The sequence below is a fragment of the Cuculus canorus genome, chromosome 2 (genome assembly GCF_017976375.1).
Source record: "Cuculus canorus isolate bCucCan1 chromosome 2, bCucCan1.pri, whole genome shotgun sequence".
NCBI classification, from domain to species: domain Eukaryota; kingdom Metazoa; phylum Chordata; class Aves; order Cuculiformes; family Cuculidae; genus Cuculus; species Cuculus canorus.
This window is the reverse complement of record NC_071402.1, coordinates 133,203,003-133,227,951: the sequence shown is the minus strand read 5'-3', so window position 1 is coordinate 133,227,951 and position 24,949 is coordinate 133,203,003. Positions and strand designations below refer to the sequence as shown.

The window sequence follows — 24,949 nt, the reverse complement described above, 5'->3', positions numbered from 1 at the left end:
ACAAAGCTACACAGTTTTTGAAAGGAAACTTCCAGACAGGAAATTTCCTATATCTAACAGGAGGGGGAATTCTTCATACCTGGCTGTATGAGTAACACGGCATTAGCTTGAGCGTACTTGCAGGTGTATAGGGAGCAGTGGACTTCAACATGACTTGAGAATTTCAGAAAGCATTTAGATAGAGCAATTGTTGTCCTGCTTCCAGCCTGCAGACTTTTGTTTTCTCTTCACGGTGTTCTCTCCAGGGCAAACTATGCACCTTAGGTCAGATTTATGTATAAGGCTTACCCTTGGGCATCTAAATGAAGCGCATTGATTCAGTCCTTGAAGATTCACCAGTAACTCATGGAGATAGAGGAGGTAGTTCATTCTGTTTCTCTCTCTCTCTTGCTTATGGAATAAGCCTAGATGAACAGTTAAGACCTAAGATCTGAATCCCAGGTGAATGAGGTCATTAGTGAGGTGATTCCCACTTTAGATCATGGACTGAGCTGGCACAGAACATGTTCTGACTCTTTCCTAACATGTGGTGGCAGGCCACCACTGTCTTTCATCAGTCTGTTACAATTCACAGGACTTGTGGCAGGTCACAGCTTAGCCCATAACAAACATGAAAGCAGGGGAGGGGAAATGAGACTCTAAAGCAAAATTTAATGTACTAATTCTTAAGTATTCTCATTGGGAACTGACCACTGAAGGTGCTTTATAGCCTTTGTATTTCCCGAAAACTATATGAGACTTGCAGTTTTCAGACTTGTTTATAACAGGCAACTTACCTTGTGCAGAAGAGCACTGTAAAACTGTAACTTGTGCTATTTATTTTTCTTTTGCAGAACAGCCTACTACAATATCTTAGTATTTTATGATCAACAACCGTAAAAATTATAATGTCTCTAAACAAAGTAGTTCTCTACTGTTTTATTAGCGCCCTCATCTTTCTGCAGGTACAAATTTTCTAATTAGTTTTTGATTCTTAGATCTCAAACAGATATCAACTGATATAGGCACTCTAATTTCAATGATATTAAATTTTACTGAATTTACATCAGCTATTGTCAGATGAATTGACATCAGCTTCTTGTTTTGTACAACCTTTGTGTGAATGATGAAAAAACTTCAGGTAGCCGCATTTTCTTTCTGACAAGGACCATTCAGAACAAGCATGATATCTCAGAGATTAAAACAAGAAAAATACAGAATTTAAAGTTGAGCTGAGCACAGTTGAGAGTGTTAAGCTGATTTTTGTGAATCCTAAGGTAGATCTAAAAAAAAAAATGCTGTAGGTGTGTATTAAATTGTGTCCTAATTTGAAGATGTAAAAGGATTTTTTTCCTCCTCTCTGGCTTGTGCATGACAAAAAAATCCATTCTGTTACAGTGAACAATCCCAAGTGATCACTTTATAAAAATGCTTCTTTTTCTATAGTCAGTAATGGAAGGAGGTCGAATTCAGTTGAATACTGAAGAACGGTACAAACTCTGCAGGGTTCTGTGTAAGGATGTCTGCTGTTCAATGTATTTGTAAATGACCTAGGAAGGTTAGTGAGAAAGTTTGTTGATTACAAAATATTTCAGAGTAGAAAAGATAAGAGCCAACAGTGAGGAATGGCTGACAGATCTTATCAGAATTAGTAAATAGGCAGTACATTAAGGAATGAAGATCCATGATAGTAAACGTAAAGTAAAACACATGGGCAAAAAATATATGCCAGCTTTGTATATAAATAGGATTGACATTTTTGGGTTATGACATTTCTTTGCAAGCTTCAGTTCAGTGTCCATTAGTGATAAAAATGAAATAAAATATCATGAACTAATAAAGAAAAAAGAGTGAACAAATAATAGATGGCCATTTGCCACCATACCAGACCATAGTTCTGCCACATCTTGAATACTCTGTGACATTCTGGTCTGTTTATCTTAAAGACAGAACTAGGAGTAGAACTGAGGAGGTTTCAGAGAAGGACAAAAAGGAAATCTGAAGGTATAGGTATAGAATATCTTCTGTACAAGGAATTCATGTGACCTAGGGAGCTGGTACACAGGGCTGGAAAAATGATCAATATTTGTTTACTGCTACAAATATAGCTGAGGAAAGTATTGGTGGGCTAGAAGTAGGCTTCTGAATGTAGCTGGAAATCATCAAAGTTTTTACTCACTGATATTTGCAGAAAGAGAAGTAAGGAGAAGCATGGGAAATTTGGACAGAGACTGAGTTTTCCATCTGGAGAATGAAGGGTGGCAGGAGCCAGGTTCAAAACAAACAGTAAGAGCTTTGGAACTCATTGCTGAAGGATATTATGGATGTTTAAAGTTTACAAAGTGTTGGAGTAGACAGATGCACAGAAGAGCAGTCTACTGGCAATTACTGAAATGGAAAACCTATACAGAAACAATATCTAGCAGAGGAAACTAAAATATTTGACAGCTGGTAATAAATTGGGGAACTATTCTTGTCGTTCTTCAGCCATGGCAGAACATTTTTCTGAACAAGTCTTTAGTTTGATCCTGTATAGCCACTTTTGTGTGTTCTCATTTGATGCGGATTTACTGTTCTATTTGTCAGATTCATCTGAGTTTGTATTTTTTGATCTACCAATGCACATCTATATTCTTTTCATGTTGTATAGCTAAAAGGCTTGCAAGTTAAAAAGACAGCGCTGTTTCTATGAAGTATTGATGTGCGTGGTTTTCCATGTTTGTCCTCCCTTTCTGAAGTATCAGTTTGTAACGAGTCCTTCACTGTGTTTTACTCTCTCCTGTTATAAGCATATTTCCATTAACTAATTCTCAGGGTTTTTCTTTTTTTTTTTATGCTCAAATTTCTGTAGAATATTGTCTTTGACTTTTACTGAAACAGTGAATAAAATATTTCCATGCCACTAGTAACTTTGTACAATGTGTAGACAGGTATAGGAAGAAAAATTGATCAAAGTGGAACAGTCCAGATTTTCTTCCACTCACTGCATGAACAGGATTAATATGGGTAAACTGAGTCCATCTTAATCTTTCTGAGTGTTGTTCTGCATTGATAATGGTCCGGCTTATAGTTATATGCAACAGTAGACTCCTACCCATGATGCAACCAAGATATCTGACCGCAGAAAGAAAATTCTGAATTCTTTCACACAAAGCATATGAAAATCCATCGCTGCCAAATTCTTACAGTGCTATGCCAGCAATAATGTTCTTGGTTTTGATTAGTTATTTACCTGAAGAGAGAGATTTTCTACCTTGCGTATTAGATTGTTTGTTTACATTTTCATTTGCCCTCAAGTAGTCATACATTCAGAGGAATAAATACATAATTTCTAAGCCAATACTGTAATTATAGGTAATGAACTGTAATAGAGCTAGAATAAGAGGAAAAGAGTGAGAAATCAAGAGCATTCTGTACCTCCTTGAATGACTATTTTTAAAATTCCTAAATCGATCAATCTTAAATTAATGTTAATGTACCTTTATTTGATTTTACACTGAGAAGAGGGCCTAAATCACCAATTGAGGCCTTCAAGGCTTCCCAAAGATCCCTTTCCAACTTTGCTTTCTCTGCTCCATATTTTCAGATTAAACATTCAGGGCTCAGTATCTTGAAAAAGAACTCCAGAATTTCTGAGACAAATAAACTGCCTACCCTTCAGGAAGTCCTCAATGTACTACATATATTCATTGAAATACATTTAATGATGTTAAACATCATCATAAAAAATTCTCCCCCTTCAAAAAGGAGGATGGAGAATGAATGTTCTATTTTAATGGAGTAAAAACTGAATTACAGCTCAATTCCTGTGTCTTTTTAATGATGCTTTGGGATATTGTGCCCAGTGAAACTGCTGTCTTTGCTCCTTCCTAGAGGCAGGAGAAGAAATGGAATAACAATTTGTCATTATTCATTGGACAAGATGTACTAGGCATTCAGCTTCTTGTACCTTTATGATATCAGTAAACTTTACTAGGTAGTTGAAATTCATACAAGAGCAAACCAAAGGTCAGTCTGCCATGCTCACTGAGTGCTTTTCCACTTTAGAAATGCTTATCTAATGCTACAGGTTTTTTTGCATCTTACTTTTGTTCTACATGGGCACAGCTGACATCATAATCATTCAAAACCACTTCTAGCTATACAGTCATAGAGGAAATACCCCTCCTCAGCCCTTTTGCAACATTGATATACTGCAGTGATATATTTTGCATTGATATATTGTTGTGTTTTGTTGATTAACCTCAGTGGGCAGCTAAACACCACACAGCTGCTTGCTGTTTTCCATGCCTTCCCCGGTGGAACAGGGGAAGAGGAAAGGAAGAATAAAAGCAAGAAAAATGGGAGTCAATATAAAAAAAAATATTAATAAGTGAAGGTTTAATGGAAGAAGAGAGAAGAAAACAAAACAAAACAAGTGATGCAAAGGCAACGCTCATAACCTCCCATAGGCAGAATGATGCCCAGCTGGTTCTTGAGCAAAAGACGACTACCCCTCCTAACACCCTTTATTTTCCTTTTAATTGCTGAGCATGATGTTCCATCATATGTTGTGATGTGATATGGTATCTCTTTGGTTAGTTCAAGTCATCTGCTCAGTTGTTTCCCCGCAATCTATTTTGTACTGCGTCTCCAATCTATTCACTTGTGGGGGCTGAGAGAGAAACAGAGAAGGCCTTGATGCTGTGCAGACACTGCTAAGCAAGAGCTACAACATCAGTGTGTTACCAGTGTTTAGGTCAAAAATCTAAACCTTAGCACCTATGTGCTGCTATGAAGAAAATTAACTCTATCCTAGCCAGGCCCAGTACAAGGGGGCCGATCTTTTCAGCTTCGTCTAGGAGTGGCGCCTGACTGCGCAAAAGACAGCAACTCTGGTTATAGTGAACTAATAATTTATAAGGTGGAATGCACAAGATTCTGAATTATATGCAAATATACTCAAGGAAGTGGACAAAAAAAGCCATTATAGAATTTGACCTGCTCAGTGTTTTATCTCTCTATTAGCCATTTTAAATTGGCTCTTTTTTCATGCACCACTGAAACAGGCCTGTGTTTCAGTAAGGTAGTTTTCACACCAAATGCAAAATCTCATGGATTGGCATGATCTTTCCTGTATTATTGCAGCCTTGTGGTTGGAAAGAAGAGAGGTGGAAGAAAATTGTGAATTAGTTCGCATGAAAATAACTGCTGCATTTGCAGAAATTCTATTACACAGCAATGTTCTGTATTATTGGGTGTGCGAGTCTCTGAGGATACATATAACTACTTTCTATAGCACATAGTATACTAACAGTGTACGAAAAAGCAGTTGGCTGGAAAATGTTAGTGAAGAACAATGAATTCTAGAGCTCTTTTATTAACCCTTGTGGGCTGTTTTTTCTAGTGCTTGTACAGACGCTTGACTAGGGAGGGCAGGTTCAGGCCTTTAATCATTAATGCAGCTGGTTACCCACACTGAAAATCACAAACAGAGGTCTTGGGGCTAACTGCATGACCAGAAGTCTTTCAGGTGTTACAAAATCAATCACAGTAATAATCAATTGTATTTGTTAGATCAAATAGGAAGCAATATAGCATGCATAGTATCTGAATCATCCATTTCTGTGAAATATACTGGCTTTCAAACAAACACATGTATTGGATCAGACAACAACTATTTCAGAAAATACCTGCTTTCTTTCCTTAGTGTTCAGCTCTATACATCTGAGGAAAAGAAACCTCCCCTTTAAAAGGATTGATACGTCTACATCTTGCTGCATGTGGCTTGTACTATAATCCTATGAAATGTAAATCTTTGGTTGCAGAAGAGAAAACAAAGGGAAAACAAGCTGTCAGCAAAGTAAAATGTAGTGGTAAGCAATCTGTATCCTACTTACAGATTGCAGGTACGCTAGTTCTGCTAGCTAACTGCTTAGATTCATAACAGGTTGACAGATTCATGCTAAACAGGCACAGTTTTCCTTTTAACCACATTTCTCTTATTATTTTGCACCCCTTCCCCATATGCCACAGTCAAATTATATTCTGAGACTCTATTCTCTCCCTGTGACATCTTCATTGCTGCTTCATTAACCAGCACACCATTAGTGCATTTCATTACAGCTTCTCTCCTGGCTCACTGTGTTGATGCTAAGATGCAGCTACAAACTGGCTATCAAAATACTAGTCTGCATTTTAATCCTCCTTTCCACTCTAAAGAGAATGAAGTAATCTCTTTGGCGCAATCCCAAATAACCCCCATATTTTATCTATTACCCTTACTGGCCCACCAACCTGAAATGCACTGGGGAGGTGCAGTGTGGGATGTGACGGATTTATTTACCTATTTGTTTACTGTAAAAGGCTGGGGGAATACCCGCTATGTGATCAGTGTATTAAGGCAATTTACACTGATTTTATGTATGTGCCTTCAACTGACCTTGAAAAACTACTGAAGTTAATGAAAGCGTGTTTCAATTCCATGATTGTTAGGGAATGAAAAGGCCATGCTGTGATAGATATCCTCTGTGACATATACCTCTAGTTGTATCAGTAGCAAGGGGCCATGATTTAAATACTAGCTAGTTTGGAATGGGTTTCCTGGGTTGGGAATACACTAAATTAATTTTTAAGTAAAGAGAAAGATATAACTGCAAGTATGATAGGAGCACGTAAATCAGTGCCAGAACACAGAGGAATAAAACAGGCTCATTCAGAATCTTGTATGTAGCCATGAAAAGGGAAATGAGAAGCTTGATAGCCTCTTCAGAGGAGTCCAAATGTTACAGAAGTGTCAGTGTGTCTTTTGCAAATTTTTAGGGGAAATGAGACAAAGGACGCTGTTCTTCACATCCATCTACCGCCCCCTACGAGTTCCAGCCCTTGCTGCTATGCTTTGTCAGTGCTCTCTACCAGTGCTGCATTTTAGACAGCTGTGAGGCTGTATCTGTTCTCTGTTTTCCACACAATTAAGGCAAAGAGAAGAAATATAAATAAGACAAATTGCTCTGACACTAAATTCTGTGGAAAACTGTATCTGAAATTTATGATTTTGTAGGAACTTGGTGAAAGATTTTATCTTTTTTAAAAAAATCTGATTTTGCTGGATTTTCTATTACTGCTTTTTATTACTAATAATAGGTGGCCCTGTTTTTCTTGTGAATACACAAATGGCTTTCTGTCCTGCACAGATCACTTTTTGGTTCGAGGAGGAAGATGTGAAAAAAGAAATGAAGTGAGGAATAAGCAATGCATGTCATACTAGGTACAGACAAGGCAAGTCATCAGCTAATCTGTAAGGGACCATAAAAAAACACTGTGACTCCTCTTGAGTTAATTGAGGTACAGCACACAGTACGTACAGCTGTCAAAGTAAAACTCATTAAAATATTCTTTATTCTATTATTTATATTGTAGTTGTGACTGAAGTTCCCAGTCAAGAACACAGACCAATGTTACTCATAAAAGGAATAGGGAAATTGTATTACTTTTATTAGATTTATAATGACATGGACTCCGAGCCTCGTCAGGCTGGCACCACCAAGACAGCACCCTGAGAGTGGACTCCAGGAAGAGCAAAAAATAAGTGAAAGTGAATGTGATGGTGGAAGACACAATCACTTTGCAGACAAAATGTTCAAGTAGGGGTACCTCACTCTGAGATGAGAAAAGACCAGTGAAAGCCAAATACAGATTGAAGGAAGACATAATTTTGTACCTTAGTTTTTGCAGTATTTCATTATGTAATTATCACTTAGAGGCATCATAACAGAAGTAGGTTTCAGGTTGAACTATAAAGTGAATAGCTGGGGTTAAACTTGAAAGCCAGTGTAAAAGACTGGAAGAGAAGAATTAAGTAGCAGCTACTTGGAAAGAAGAGGGAAATAGACTTTTCTGTTTCATTTTCCTAAATACAGAGATATAATCTAATTTCTCAGCAGAAGTTTCCTATTATTTTGAAATCAGATAATTTTGGTCTCAAGTGAGAGTGTCAGGTTTTGTATTACACATCTCAATATATCCTTTCTTTCTTCTTTCCTTCTTTCTTTTCCAGGTTACCTGTGCAAATTTAACAAATGGAGGAAAAACAGAACTTCTAAAATCAGGAAGCTCCAAATCCACACTAAAGCACATATGGACAGAAAGTAGCAAAGACTTGTCCATCAGCCGACTGCTGTCACAGACTTTTCGTGGAAAGGAAAATGATACAGATTTGGACCTGCGATACGATGCACCAGAAACTTATTCTGAGCAAGATCTCTGGGACTGGCTAAGGAACTCGACAGACCTGCAAGAGCCTCGGCCCAGAGCAAAGAGAAGGCCCATTGTCAAGACTGGGAAATTCAAGAAAATGTTTGGCTGGGGTGATTTTCATTCCAACATCAAGACTGTGAAGTTAAATCTGTTAATAACAGGGAAAATCGTTGACCATGGCAATGGAACGTTTAGTGTTTACTTCAGGCATAACTCCACTGGTCAAGGGAATGTATCCGTGAGCCTAGTGCCCCCTACAAAAATAGTGGAATTTGACTTGGCACAACAGACAGTGATTGATGCCAAAGATTCCAAGTCCTTTAACTGTCGAATCGAGTACGAAAAGGTTGACAAGGCTACCAAGAACACACTCTGCAACTATGATCCTTCAAAAACCTGTTATCAGGAGCAGACCCAGAGCCACGTGTCATGGCTCTGCTCCAAGCCCTTTAAAGTAATCTGTATTTACATTTCCTTTTATAGTACAGATTATAAACTAGTACAGAAGGTGTGTCCTGATTACAACTACCACAGTGACACACCCTACTTCCCATCAGGGTGAGGACCAACACGTGTCTGAGACTGAAGCCTGGGGAATAAAAAAGGTCATATGACAGGGCTGTAACCTCAAGGAGGAAGGCCACACCTATTGCCTGGAATGTGTCTACCTGCTGCTGCTGATGTCAAATGGCTGCAAATATGTTAGTGGAAAACAATCTAATGTAATTTTTGCCCAGTCAGCTCCATGTATCAACCTAGTCGTAAATCACTATGGATTTGCAATAAAACCATACACATACACAGAGACACACACACACACTTTTCAGCTCACATCTATTGAGATTCCTGTTAAGAGATCTTTCATTGTCTGAAGGTTTCAGGATAACCTATCATCAAGCAAAATGGATTAACTAGACAGAGTATGGTTTCTAACGCAGACTGTTATGGAAATCTCTTTGAAAGTCTTTTGAGTACGCACCAATCAATAACCCCCACTCGTGCATTCTACTGCTTGGAGTAGCTGTACTGGTAAATAATACTGTAGGAGTAAATACTTGTTAAAATGGGAAAAATGTGTGTCTAGAATTCAATATTCCTTATTATATGAACACAGCAAAGCATTGTGACTTTTTTCCAGCATACTGTAGGCACATTCAAGGTGGTGTTAGGTGGCTCTTTTTCTGTGGAGTGAGCCTGTTACTAGTAAAGATGGGCAAACATTTGGAATTTACATGTGGGAACATATTCTGGTTTCATGTTTCTCTGACTCTTTAAGCTCTGATTCTTCAAATATGGTTGAGTTTAGGCCAGCTAAGCTACTTAAAAACTCTCCAGCTAAGAAGGTAAATGCCTGGCAGAGGACATGTAAGTTATAAGTGGCTGTCTTATCTTTATTACAAAATATTGTAACAAATCCAATATCCTGGTCTTCATTTGTATGAATGGTTTGTATTGTACATAATTTAACTGGTGTTATTTGAGCTGCTTATTAATATTAACTTGTAGTTGTCTCTCTGCTTGTTATTGGTTAAAAGCAATCAAGGAAATGGGGAATCCATTTTATCAATGTAGCTGTAAACTCCATTAAGACAGAACTATGTACAAAGCATTTATTCAGCTAAAGTATTGTTGAAAGCTATACATATACAACATTACAGTCTGTCTGTATTTAGATATTTTATTTCCAGAGAAAAAAATTGAACTGTATATAAAAAATAAAAAATCTTAAAGTTGAGTTTCAATATGTACTGTGTAGACAGTAGTTTAAATGGTTCTGACAAGCGGACAACACTCCAAGTCTGACATGGTTTTCTGTCTTGCAAAGAGCATATGTACATATATATATACATATATTTATAAATCTTAGTGTGTGCATGCTTGTGTGTGTATATGAATGTGTGTGTGTGTGTTGTGCGCAAATGCATATAGGCATGTATGTAGAATATATAAAAATTTCTTGGACCCCATTCCTAGCAAGCAATTCTCATTACTGAAGGGTCTTGCTGCCCTGAGCGGAAGCCTCAACTCAGATAAGAAACTACAGAGCAGGGCTTTATTTAAAGTGATTCATTGCCATTTAGAAGTGGGGAAACATGGAACCACTCTCTATGTACACAGGCCTGCCTTTGCCTTAACTTCGGCCTCCTCTGAGGTACTGATCTCTCTTTATGGAATGAAGAGACCCCTTTTTACAGTATGAGAGAATTTGCTTCTGATAAACACAAAGCTCATAGCTTTTATATGTATTTTTAAATGCATAGTGACATACTTTACCCCCAGCATCCAGATAAACAGCAACTATAATAAATTCATGTCTAAAAGAAGGCTGCCCGAAGAAGAACTCAGTATTCTATCTTACACCTATCAAAATTATTGTTCCTGGCAATGCTACCTTCCCTCTTCCACCTTCACTCCCAGGTTCTCTGCTCTTGTGTCAAAGCTGTGAATGCAGATAAGAGTCAGTTTCCCAATACATACAGCATCATGAATACCTTCTCCAAAGTCCCAATAAACACTCAGTGTTTCAAGAAGTGAGAAGTTTGAAACAACTTCTGGACCTCTCTTGCTGAAATGAGCAGAACTTAAATAAGAATGAAACCAAGCAAATGGATGACATTATTGATAAGTAAATAATGCACCATTGATGTGCGAGTAGGAGAGGATACTTCCACATTATTATTGTTTTTCCTCCTTTGAACATATGCTTGTGGGAATCTCTTCAGTATATATGCTATTTCCCAGAACAATTTTGTGACCCTGGCTTCTGTGTAAGTTTGGAGAAAGAAATGGTCCAAGCCATACAGTCCAGATTCTGGTCTGATTCCAGAATATGCTGAGATGCGATTTGTTTTATTTAATTTGATAGTAGTTGTGATTTTACTGGTATTGTTTTTCCTCATTTGTGCTATATGAAAAGTAACTGTTCTTATTATAAAATGTGAAGGAATTTGTGCTATGACCAAGAGAAAAAGCTTGGCTCTGTTAAAGTCAATGGGAATTTTACTATTGAGTTTAACAGTATGTAGAATTCCAGTGTTAAATATGAGTAGCGAACTTAGAAATCTGTATTATGATTAAGCATTATAGGTTTTGTATTCTCATTTACATTTCTGAAAATGGATGTGGAATGCTACTATTGGTACAGTTCCATTATTTTCTTTCTTCTTTAAAGCTTCCCATAAATATATGAAGTATATACATTCTTATCACATGTATATTTATAAACTTTTCAAGTAAGATCAATACAAAAAGGAATTATTCACCATGCAATGGTTTTGATCATTTTAATTGTGGTAACTCGTACTTTACGTGCCTCTGTCACAGTCATATTATTTTCTAGTCTTAAGCCTTTGGAGAACTTGCTATTCTTCATAAGAATTCTTGAGTTTGGACTTGGAAAACTTCTTTTGGTGATCTGGTTTTGGAAAAGTGATCTAGTATAAAAAATATGGTGTGTTGCTTAGGTGCTAGTTGATTGCAACTCATTTAATATCTTTGGGAAGTATTTTGTGTTTGCTGACTTTGCTAAAGAATGGTTTTGATTTTTCCATCTGAAAAAAGATTTTTATGATTTTTATGTGTTAATTCAGTTAAACAATGTATGTATAAGCGTCTGGGTATTGCACATAAACAATGCCTTAACGAAGTGCTAGGCCAGGCAGATGTTGCCTCACTATAATTCTAGGCGTAATAAAGATGTATATCTCTAAAAATATATTTTTAGGATTGAGGAGGCTTGAGTTATTTATTTTTAAGAAATTAAGAGACTAAATTTGATCACTCTTTTTTCACATTTAAAGGATATATTCTGTTTTATTTTCACTATATAGAGAAGTCACAAATAGGGATATTTTAAAGAAACCAATTATTCCTGGGGCAAAAATACACAGATTATGCACCTGAGCAAAGATCAGTATATTAAAGTTTCCTTGGATGGGTCAGTGACAGAACTCAAATGTCAGCTCACGTGCTTTTTGGAGAAGGAACTCAGGATATAGGAAACAAGTGTTTTACATTGCAAAAATCAAAATACTTCAGCTTAGGACAGAAAATATATTTTCTTCTCTCCTTATGAAGTAACTCTTAGAGTTATATCTCTTTCTTCTCTTTACCCAAATTTGCATGATATAAAGTAAATGAATAATTTCATCTTTACAAAGCCCTTTTCTTTTTAAAATTCTGAAACAAACGTATATTGTCAGAAACTGTTGACATTTACTATGGTAATTTACAATTAACTACAAAATATTTCAAACTCAATTTATAGGAGAGAAGAATGGAAGTCTTGTAGTGTTGTGGTGCATGTTAGCCTAGAGATTTTAAGTAATGCTGCTCAAGGGGTTTAGTCAGAGGGCATTTTTGCTGTGATTGAATCGCTACATACTTATGCATTCTGAATCCTATGCTCTAACTTGGAAACCTGTAAGAATATCATAAGCTACTTTGAAAACAATGTGTTAAAGAATTATAGAGATAAAAGGATTAAAAATATCTGCAATGTATACCTTAGGCATCTGCTCTGATGAATTATTCTTCACCAGAAGATACTGAACTGCAGTCTTAGCATCCTATTGTGTCTTCTATGTCCATCTATCACAGTGGCAGTCAACTTGTGTCAGCTTGCATCTAGAAATGAAAGAGAATCTTGTCTGTAGTGATCTCTACTTAACTATTTGTGTAACATTGCCAGAGACCTCAAATGGCTTCATCAAGAATCTGTCGTGCTAGGAGCTGCATAATACAGAAAAGTATATATAATACCTATTCAGAAACATTTTTTTATGCCAAGAACTCCCACTTTTTAAAACAATGTACTGCAGAGTTCTTATAAATCATGTGTGTATAAATTTGAGTAATATTGTTTATGAAATTATTTTTTAAAAATATGCACAATTCTCAAAAAAGCATTATTTTTCAATACTCATATATACATCAATGAAATCCAAGCAATCCTGACCCTTTGCATATCTTCTGATTCCACTGTATCAATTTTCTAAGGTCTTTTGATGAGTTACCATTACCATTTTAATATATAAATATGACTATTTTTTCCAAAAACGTTGACAATGGAAGAACAGACTTTGGCCTAATACAAAGTCTTTTACTTTTTTTCCTTCTTTAATTTTAAACCTCCAAGTGTGAAGTTTACTCATAAACTCCATGAAAGGGACTGATATATAGAGGTATGACATTAAGTGCACTGGTCTTTATTTTGTTAGTCATCTGTATGTTACTCCCATTTAGGAATGCAGGCAGTTAGTAGCAACACAGCTTGTATGTCAAAGAGACTTAAGGAGATTCCCAAATAGGTCATCCACAACTTACGAACAATTAATGAAAACTTCTGGTTGATCAACGTCAATGTGTAACTTATAGCCCTTCAGAAAACAGGAGTAATAAACTCTTGGATATTTGATGTAAACTTTGGACTGTTTTTTTTTTCCTCACGAGCTCACCACTATTTTCCAGTACTACATCCATATTACGTGATGATAATATCTACTCTGCATATCAGGGATTTATTGGCCACCATTCCCTTAATCAAAACTATTGCAATGATAAACATTTTATGATGTAATTTGTCTCTTTACCAGCAAAGTATTATTTTCTCAAACCTTTTCTACCATTGTTGTACAAGTGTCAAGCAATTTCTACTTTTTTTCCCCTGCAAACTATACTGTTGCTTATTACATACCTGAAAGTAGGTTTTTCCTTCTATTGAGGTAAAACCAAACCTTTAATTTATTCATGAGAATCTTACAAATTTTCTCCAGTTCAATAATTTTGCTACCTGTGCAGTTGCCTTTCATTAACCACTCTGGAAGAACTGTGTTGGTCTTTTGAGAACAATTCCCATTTCCTTTGTCAGTTCAACACTACGAATGACTGCAAATGTAGATGGAATCTCAGTGATAAAGGGCCTCATCACCTTTTTCTATAGAAATTCCTCCATGTTCGTAGTTCATATGGTCTCTTTCAGGTCTTGAACAGCAAAAACATTACTACTAATGACCTCTCCACTAACACTCCTAGTAGGAATGCAAGGCTTAATTATACTGCTTTCCATTCATAGTTTTTGAAGTTTTTGAGTTTTGAAGTAGCAGTCTTCAGATACCTTAGTAACTGCTTTCCTACAGCACTATTTTCTGCAGCTCTACCTCTTTAGGCCCATTTTTAATACACTTCTAACATAAAAGATGTAAGAATCACCTGTGAACCTTATTAGCAAATTACTTAGACCAGCTTCTAGATAGCTACTGTGATGTCATATGCAAGAAATAATTTATTGCTAATTTATGGTGTGCCTTCTTCCACGTTTAATGTGTTTCTTGTTTCTGTACTTTTTGTTCAAACTCATTTTGCCTGGTTCAGATCGCATGCGAGTAGTGCTCCACACTGATGTTTTTTACATATCAGCATATGAGATATATAATTACATATTTTACTGAAATTGAGCTAATGTGATGTGTGCATTAATTCATTTAGAAATACTAAGTAAAAAGTGGTAGTCATACTTATAATTAATCCTCAGATAAGATTTAAGTATGCCATAAAAAAAATAAGCAGATACTTTATTCACAGGGCTGGGAACTGATGTAAAGGAAGTTGTTGGCTGTAAGTGTCTAAATATTACTAAAAGGCAAAGTGATTTGCTTGGAGGTAGAACGAATCAATAATAGAATTTCACACGATTGCCAGTAAATATACACAATTTCCATTTAGTTTCCTGCTGTTTCTTATATGTTTCTAGCTAGCAGGCTAATATACGATTGCAATTGCCAGCCTCTAGGTTTATTCTATTTCTTCCACTTCCTTTCATTCTCCCTCAGATATTACTACCATTGTTTTTAAAAAGACTTTACATTTTGTTGTATTTCCTACAAAATGTCTAACGGCCAATTGCCATGAGAAGGCAACTAACTTTCTGTTATAATTTTCCCCTTCAAAATTTGAATTTCCAAATTTCTAGAACATTCTGTTTGTGCAATTGCCATAATTTGAATTTACTCTCCCTTTACCTGGCAGGTACTGGTTTTTCATCTACCAGTTTTAGATATTTTTCATCTGCTGTCTTTGTGAAAGAGAAATGTGGTCAACTTAAAGACAACTTTTAGGTTAGTTGAGTCCTAATATAAGATTTGTTGAACTCATTAAAATGTACTAGCCGTAAATTCAGCATAGAACCTGATCAATGATGGAAATTATATATGGAAAAACAAGAGTCACATAGAATCCCAATTAAACAGTCCAATAAAAATGAACAATAACCCAAAACATAAATATAAGCATAATTTTTATGTATAATTGTAAACATCATGTTTACATATTATTCTTTTCAGTGATAAGTGTATTATAATCTCTTTGTACATATAGACTAGATGTGGAAGATAAATTAGATGAGACAGTGAAGAGTGGGTGGTAGATGATCAGACATAAAATTGGAGTCCCAATAACTTGCTTTCAGGTTTCAATCAATAAATGTTACTGCCCTGAAGATAATTGCAAAGAATATGCTTAGTGACCATGTGCAAGTTTGCATTTTAGCATGACTGCTATAGACTTAAAGAGATAAATGAAAGGCGGTTTCAAAGCTGTGTAATGCTGAGCTCCTACACAGAAAAATGTTCAAGAATGCTTAGACCACACTTAAAGATGTTTGCGTAAACTATGAATTATTTCTAGGACTCTCTAGTGTGCTTGATTCCTTGTTTTGTCAAGGTAATATAGCCAGTATTTCTCAAGCTATAGAATCATAGGATCATAGAAACATAGAACAGTTTTGGTTGGAAGGGACCTTAAATATCATCCAGTTCCAACCACCCTGCCGTGATCAGGGACATCCCACTAGATCAGGCTGCCCAAGGCCCCATCCAACCTGGCCTTGAACACCTCCAGGGATGGGTCATCCACAACTTCCCTGGGCAACCTGTGTCTCACCACTCTCATTGTGAAGAAATTCTTCCTTATGTCTAGTCTAAATCTGCCCCTCTACAGTTTATACCCATTGCCCCTAGTCCTATCAGTACGAGCCTTTGTGAGCAGTCCCTTCCCAGTTTTCTTGTAGGACCCCTTCAGGTACTGGAAGGTTGCCATGTATTATTGTGCCCTTTCCTCAGGGGAAAATACTCATGAAGTTTCTCAGTTTCTCCATTTGTCTCTCACACTTTTGCTCTTGCTCCCATTCCTAGAAATGGCACATCTTCATGAAAGTAATAAATCCATTTCTCCTTGGCCTTATTGTTTATCTTCCCTTGTACCCCTCAGGATGTTATACCTCAACACTTCCAAACTGCTAGTATTGAAAATCACCAAATGAAGCAATTATTTTGTTCCAAAATCCTCTTGGACTACAAAAATGAACAGGAGGTTGTATTCTAGCTTTCTTTCACATCTTTGAAGGCTGTTACCAAAGTCAGCCATCAGCCATAGTTTTTCTAAACTAAATAGTCTCAATTCTTATAGCATGTTTGACTGTACCCTATGACTGCTCTAAAACTTTCCTACCTTTGAAAGTGTGGAATCCCCAAATATATACACTATTGTGGCTGATATCTTACCAACAGTGAGCAAAGCAGAATATGAATAATTATCTTCTCTTTATTTCTATGTACTTGTAACAGTGTTGTGTGTAATGCCGATGTGACTTATTTTTCATCATTTATCACTAACTATGCTGGTTATGCTGACTACAACTTGCTTACACATTAATGCTGTTCAACCTGCAACTGCACATTTTCTATTTGTGCACTTTATTTTTTATGCCTAAAGAAGTATTTAAACCGGTAAATTGAAGTAAGATAGAGTACAAATTTGCAGTACACTAACTTCTCTATCTTCCCCTGTGGTTACTTGTAGCCTGCACTAATGTTGGCTCTGTGCAACATGGGGTAGGCATCATCACACAGAGCTATACTTAGTGCTTAGCAAGAGTGTCAGCATGAAAAATTTGCATGCAGCAGCAAGTGTACTGTAAATTCATGCTTTATTTTGCTGTACTAACCTGCTTGTGTAGACAAGCCTCTGCACTTGAATCTATTGAACTCCTGTTATAGATTTCAGGCCATTCCTGCCATTTATCAAGATGATTTTGGTATTCAGTAATGTAACCCTCTCCTCCTCTTTTCCCTTTCAAAGTTACAATATCAGCTCTTCATAGTCTCTAATGACGTTGTAAATCACTGCAAGATGGCACAGGTGGGGTCTTAATATTGCCAGGGTAACCAAAATGGCATTTTTACAGTTACAGTTTTTGGACTACAATCACACAACTTTAAAGAAAATGTTATTTGGGGACCAAATAGAAGACTCGCCAGATTATTCACCAGAAGAGATAACTTTTATGTATTGAGGGAATGAGATGCTTTTATCATTTATCTGCTTTTGGGAGGAAGAAAGTAATAAACTTTAAACCTTTAGTAGATTTTTGTGTGTAAAGTCAAGGCAGAAAAGTGTTTCTCTTGGAACGAGAAACAATTAATAAAGGCCTAATTCCTTCTCATATTAATGAGTGAAATAATTTTCCAGAGGAGGTTATCTATAGTCTTTATATGATTTGTGCTGGCAGTTCCTAATGGATTAGAAGTAGCTGTTACCTCTGGTTTGTTAGTATGCATGTGTTACAAATGCAGTCTTTACCTGGATCAGAGGTTTCAGTCTGGGGAAATCGCTTCTGCATGACTCTAAGTTCCACATATCTCATGGCTGAGAGAAGCTATGCAAGGTTGCTTTATATGTCAATACTACCTTCTCATCAAAAAAAGGATTTTAACCTATATAAATATTATTTCATTTTGATCATTATAGAATTTTTGTCATTTAGTTTTAAACTGAATTGGATCCTTTTTATAAAATTTTAACTACAAATATTTGGAAGACAAAACTCACCTTTAGCTACTCTTTAGAGTGTTTCACTATTAGCTGTCAACTCTGTTTATCTCTGGTTCTAATGTGGCTATCATATCATGTAGAGTAGCTTCAGGTGAAAACAAATGTGCAGCTCTATCTGATTACTGGCAGGCAGAGACTGACTTTGCCAGTGCTCTGATCTTAATGGATATGAGGAGGAAGCCATATAGCTACAGTAACATACTCTCCTGTGGTAATAAACCCCTGTGACACGTTTAAATGTGAGAGTACCACTGAGGTGATACAGCTGCACAGCTTTCAGGCTGGAGGGAGGTAAACTCACTGGATAAGTGAAGTCAGTTCAAGCCTGGCTGTAAAAAACTACGTGAACGAATTTGTGGATCCTGGACTGGAACTGAGGAAGTGATTTCATTTAACAGTAGTCTTTTTTCTGCAGATTGCTGGTAGAAGCATTTTTCTATTTCTTCTTCTCCTGGCCTGTTGTCTCTAAACACTCAGTCTTACCTTTTTCTCTGAATCAGATCTCATGGCAGCTGCAATGTAAGTTGAATCAGCCCTCAGTCCTTTCTTTCCTTCAAAGAACTGAACAAAGATTTCTCATGTAAAATATACACAGTTCAGCCTCACCATTCCATAAAAGCCATTTAGTTACAATGGTTGCCTAGAAAGAAGAAAATGTGAATTAAGTTCTCTAACTCTCTGCCTTTTCTAATGCTATGATTCCTCCTCTTTTCTGTTCTTTGTACAGTGAAAAATCTTACCAGATTGAACACCTCCAAGTATTCAAGAAGAGAAAAGCTTTGGCTTGTCAGGTATTCAAATATTCATTTTGGTCATTACTTAAGCAGAAGAGAAGCTTTCTAGTGTCCTGGAGTTTTATTGTTAAAAATTGTGAGAAGTGTAGATTTTTCCTTCTCCTGATAGATAACAGCTGAACAATGGTAATTTTGGCCTGAAGGCTTTTTGGGAAGACAGTCTGACTATTCAAAGTGACTGTTTGGGCAAGCAAGAAGCTTGTGAAATTTTGGGTTCGCTGTCATAAGGATGACCTTGATGGTCATCAAGGTGCATTTGCCCTTATGTGAACCTAACCTCTACAGCTTAATTAAACAGAAGAAAGATGATTTACATTACAGTGGAGGGTAGTGTCTCTCTCTATATTTACTTGTTCACTGATTTGTCAATATACTTCTGATTTATTTTCAGTGTTGTTCACTATTAGAACTAAAATACCAATTATTGTCAGTTGCCTCACAGCCAGACCAGCGTAAATAGGCTAATTTCCTGCAGACATTCTGTTAGAAGTGGGTCCTTCCACTCTGCAATTATTTCCATTTTTGTTGTTATTACTAATAGAATCATAGAATCATAGAATAGTCTGTGTTGGAAGGGACCTTAAAATCGTCTAGTTCTGTCCTCCCTATCATAGGCAGGGACATGTTCCACTAGATCAGGCTACCCAAGGCCCCATCCAACATGACATTGAACACTTCCAGGGATGGGTCATCCACAGCTTCAGTTGGCAACCTATTCCAGTGCCTGTGTGAAGGTCATCACACTTCCCTCTGTCTCCTTTACCACAACTCTAGACAACTATGTAAGGGCCTTTATTGCAAATATTCCAGTTGAAGAAAAGCGATTCTGCTGAGAGATGACAACATTTCTTCATCTACAATTACAGGTCATTGTTTTGAAGTTTCTGAAAAGAGCTATTGAAGAGCATCATTATTGCCAATCTTTTCTTTGTAAGTTTGAACTATCAAATGCCCTTAGTGTGTTGAAAAAAAATAATGCACAGACAATCTGAATCACGAAGAGTAGTTTGGAAGGTCTGTGGACTGAAAATAAATCACTGGTTAGAAGAGATTTGGCTGTAAACTCTGTCTGTCTGCCAATCATTTGAAGTAACCTAACTGGACATCATCTGCAAATGGGTATGGCATGTTTGATTTCACTTGATATTTTGTTTTGTGTGCACTTTCAACTGTGGAGTGAGATATCATGCTCTAGTATTTCACTGTTCAGGCAAGTAACATAATTGTGTCTTTTTCACAGAGGTCATAGTTACAAGGTCAAATTTATATTCTGAGGGTTTCAAGTCTTCTGTTTGCATTGGGTCAGTTTTGGTCTGTATTTCCTGTCATTCTTTGCTTAAATAAAAACACTGACATGACTTGAAGTATTCAGTTTTGGAGCAGTCTCAAATGCATATCTGACCAATTGTGTGGTACGTAACTTCAAGCCCGCTGAAATCTGTGACAAGATTCATAATGGGGACACTGGATTTTCTGTCAGCATTTCAGTGAACACTACCACCACCCAAAGACATCACAGGCTGCATAAAGGTGTAACTGTCTCATAAACTAATATTACTGAGTCTTCTCAATGAGATGGGCAAGGTAGCCGAATCAGTCTTTCCCTTCTCTGTTTTTGAGAGCCACAATCTAGTCAGTGGATATGTAACTTCATGTCTTGTCTTCCTCATCTTCAAAACTAAAGACCTCTTCATCCCACTCCCAGAGAACATAAAGAGTATGGTCTTGATACTAAAACAGGAGCAGTCCTACGAAAGGTTCTGCCTCCCTTCAGACCACTGATATAAGAGGAATGGAACTACTGCTTTTTGACATTTGTGATACGACTATTTATTTGTTGCTTACTATTTATTACTTACTATTTATGTAATGGGATCTGTCAGTCATTGTGCAGCCACAAACACAAATGCTACCAGTCCTGAAAACTACCTAAACTGAAATGAGAGCTTGAAAGCATGAATTATGGATAATAAAAATGAAAGTTAGGGAGGAAGAGGAGGAAAAGGAGATAGGGAGATACTGCCACCTAGGATCTCAAAACTAAGTGCTAAGTGCTGCTTCACCTTCTTGCTAGGACAAAAGGTATCTTTCATAGGTATGCTATGGAACGTTGTCATGAAACATCTGATACCTTCCAGGCTTAGAAAATTAATGCCTCAAGAACAAGCATAAGGATATACCATAAGGCAATACTTAAGAGAAGTACAACAGAATAATTGTGAAAAAGGAATCCAACATAAAAGCAAGATAGAAAAATAGATAATAAAACCTGTTATCCTCTTCCAGTAGTGGCAGGGGGGATTTCAGTACTGTGCTCCATTTTGTAGTATAGATAGACCCTTGATTTTAAGTCTCTTTTTGGTTTCTATTTTATATACCCCTTCACCTGACAGGTCTTCCTGTCCCAAAAGGAAGACACATCTGAGCATGTCACATATATTATTTTTTGTGTAAATTAATTACTAAATGGTTTGATCTCATCCTGACTGAAAGTTGAACTTTGTTTTTTTTACAGTAAGGTATCCTGCAGAACTCTACTATTCACATTCCAGGTTCAGCCTGATCCTATCACAGTATATGGCAGTCTTCAGAAATCCTTTTCCGAATTGCTTAATTGTGCATTGCACCTACCTAACATGGAGCTTTTTGCCACCAAGGAGCCCTAAAGGCCACCTCAAGGTTAGATGTTTTCTCTGCTGAACACAACAGTATCTCAGGAATTAAATGGTCAGTCTGCCATGTTGCCCTTCCCAGTACTCTGAGCTGATCAGATTGTCTCATGCCAATAAATCCTTTTGAGAAGCAAGGATCATTAGCTGAGACACAGTCAAATACACATCTGTCTAAATGGCTCTAGATTCTCAGCTAGCTTTGACAACTCTGACTTGAAGCTGGCGCATAACAGTCACTGCCTGTCCATGGAGACTAACCATAAATCCTAAAAACTTGGCCCTAAAGAATTATGCAGTTGAAGAACAGAATTTCCAACATTATCTTCTGGAGCACCGTCTATCAACTTCTAGCAATGCGTCATTACCCAAGTGAGATTTTAAATGGCCTATTTGCCTTAAATTCCACAGACTTACATTTAGCCTATAGGTAGTGAAAAATGTTCTACGATATGAAAGGGCTTAGGGATTTTTTTTTTTTTTTTCAGATCAGATACCTGCTACCAGACCTGCTCTCTTTATTTTGTTGACAGACAGAAGCTTCATGAATTGATAAGCTACTTATTTATCTATGAACTACTGGATACTGTGGTTCACTGACTACTTGAGTTATACTTGGGTAATTTGGCACATATCATGTAGAAAACACAGTAAACTGTTCACTTATGGTTTTGCTAGTTTGGTTTTTTTTTTCAGAGGAATGCAATTTTCTTTTCTGAATTCATTCCACTTACACTAAACTTGACATCTATTATCCATTGCAGTCCTTGTGATTATCTGAATTTTTAGCACATTTTGTAGCAGAAACCATCACAAAGCCTGAAAATATTTCCATCATCCTTGTATATCCAGACAACTTCCAGTGTTTTTCTTCTAATGCAAGTTTTCTCTTTCACAGCTCTAAAAAATATTTGATATGCTTTTGATAACATACTAATTTTAATGTGTAGTAGAAGAACTGCTGTAAGTGAGCACATTGTCAGTTTTGTAAAAACCTTCAGCACAGACCACATTTGGATCTGTATTTTTGATACACAGTGTCTAAATACTCCATTCCATTGAAAATCATCTTTAGAAAACATATTTCAGTTCATTTCACACTCTGTTAATTGTGTAACACACTGTAACCATTACCTTTTACCAGCCACAGTTGCTCATCTAATGGGAAATTATGACTTTAACAAGGAATTATTAGATCTGTTTGATCTGAGAACGCACATGTGGACAGTGGGGGCTGCTAACTGCAACACACACCATTTTCTCCCCCTATGAATACATAATTGAATTACAAGTCTCATTTTAGGAAGAAAAAAAGTGTCACTAGGCCTTGTGTTTTGTATTTAGCTCTGCTATGGGGCAAATTTTTATTAAAAATTACTTATGAAATATGTAGTATTTAGTTTTATTTCAAGGCTAATTTAAAATATTTCAGATTTTCTAAATTAAATCAGGTATACAAAGATGTTTTTATTGCAGGTTATAAAAGTTTTGGGCTATTTTTTCATTAAATGCTGCTACAACTTTAAAATTTGGTACAAGGGGTCAGGGTCTCAGAGTTTATTACCAACAGGAGGAAAACATGCAAGTATCACAAGGTAATGTTTGACACTTTAATGAGAACACTGTATTTTCAACAATGTTGCTTTAAATAGAATGTTTCTGGTTTCGTTGCTTGTAGAAATGAGAGACTTAAAGTCTTGCTGTGAGCCAGATGTCTCATGGGAACATAAGCCCTGAACGTATCATATTTAATTCTGACGTTCCCATCTACTCATTACTGATGGAATATTGATAGTTTTTTTCCTACATATGGAGAAAGAGAAGTGAAATGTCACTCTAAGATGACTTGGAAACCTGAAGTCTAGGTTTTGTAAGTTACTGAGAGACACGGGGATTTTGGGACATCTGCACAGCTGTGGGTAGAAAAGATAGCTCTTGTTTCTAATGAAGTTTCTCCCATTCAGCAGCTGTACCAATCTTGGCAGGATTCTTAGTCCAAGCAACACGGCACTTATTGGAGTGAAGCTGAACTGATGTGACTACTCTACCTCAGGACCTGAGATACTGCTTCTGTGAAATATCCCATCACAAGCTGTAGCTGTAGCCCTAAGTCTCCTTGACAGTCATTTACTAGGGCTTTCAAAGTAATTCAGAGTCCCCAAACAACAGATTGGTGCTTAGATTCATCGCATTGGCACTGCTGCTGTTTTCACAGCTATAACTACAGCCTCACCTCCCAGGTGTCCAATTCAGTTATGTGTATAGTCTCTTGAAACTGACATCTTCAAAACAATCAAAAGCACTGCTGCAACTTTACCTACTGATTAGCTGCTTAGAGCATTCCTTCAGCCTTGAGGTCTTGAAGATGGACTATTACGGAAGCTGGGAACATCTAGTTTGTGAAAGATATATAATTCACATAAAGTACCTAACACTTTTTCTCCTTTAACTCTGTAGCAGAAGGATCAGATTAAAGTCCCTAACAGTGGGAACATCTGCATAAACAATGCCACATGGCACCAGCTGTGTCTGAAAGAGGTACTGTAAATGGGAAGAGAGACTGAGAAGCCTGATTTCGTGTGAGATCTACAGTGGGACGTATTATCTGTCTTGATGCTATTAAATCTTCCTCCTTAGTCCTTCCAATCTAGGCTTCCACTGTTCCCCTGACCTTTGTGTGTTAGATCTGGGATGCCTACATAGCACTTAATTCAACCAAATCTGAGCATTTCCCAGGGCATCATACTACTTTAAGACCACCAGGAGCATGTTTGATCTGCTAAAAGACTCTTGAATCTTTCAAAAAATGGGGCAAACCCACTTATATAAAAGATTGTGCTACCACCATTGAACACGCCCTTAGGTGACCCTATGGAGGCCTTTTGGGGTAAGTGTGAGGCTGAGAAGGGAAAAACTCTGTAACCAGCTCTCCTCAGGACTACCCTCCACATGGAGCCATTAGAGTTAGGGTTAGGGTTAGAGTTGCCCCTGCATAGACTAGTGCCCATGTAGAGTTGTGCCATGGAGAGCTGGCCACATAGAGTTGGCTGCAGAGAGCTGTCCTAGACCCATGTGTGGTGGCCTGTGGCCTGCAGTACACCCTAGGCATTTAGGTCACTGCAGCTAACAGAAATGGTGATCAATAGATGCAGGCCTTGTAGCTCCATGAAGTCCCAAAAGATCAAGTTATTAGTGTGAGATGAGATGTAGCTGAACTTGGGCATTGCAGGTACTGTTGAACTATAAGCCCAGTTCCTTGCTTTTCCTGTTTTGTCATTCTTCTCACTCTATTGGTTTTATGAGCCTACATTCACCAAAACCAGTCTTGAAAGCCTTTACATACTTTAGATATTTCCAGGATGAATGTGAGATACCTCAATCACA

At 37.0% G+C, this 24,949-nt stretch overlaps 1 protein-coding gene across 2 annotated transcripts in view; it reads left to right on the top strand.

Moving 5' to 3' along the window:
* The window catches only part of NXPH1 (neurexophilin 1), a 147,221-nt gene extending 133,637 nt beyond the window's left edge, over positions 1–13,584 (top strand). For both annotated transcript variants that reach the window (XM_054060721.1, XM_054060722.1), the window contains one exon: positions 8,015–13,584. In XM_054060721.1, the coding sequence (XP_053916696.1) occupies positions 8,015–8,776 (762 nt within the window). In that variant the 3' untranslated portion in view covers positions 8,777–13,584. The remainder of the gene's footprint in view (positions 1–8,014) is intronic.
* Positions 13,585–24,949: the final 11,365 nt, after the last annotated feature.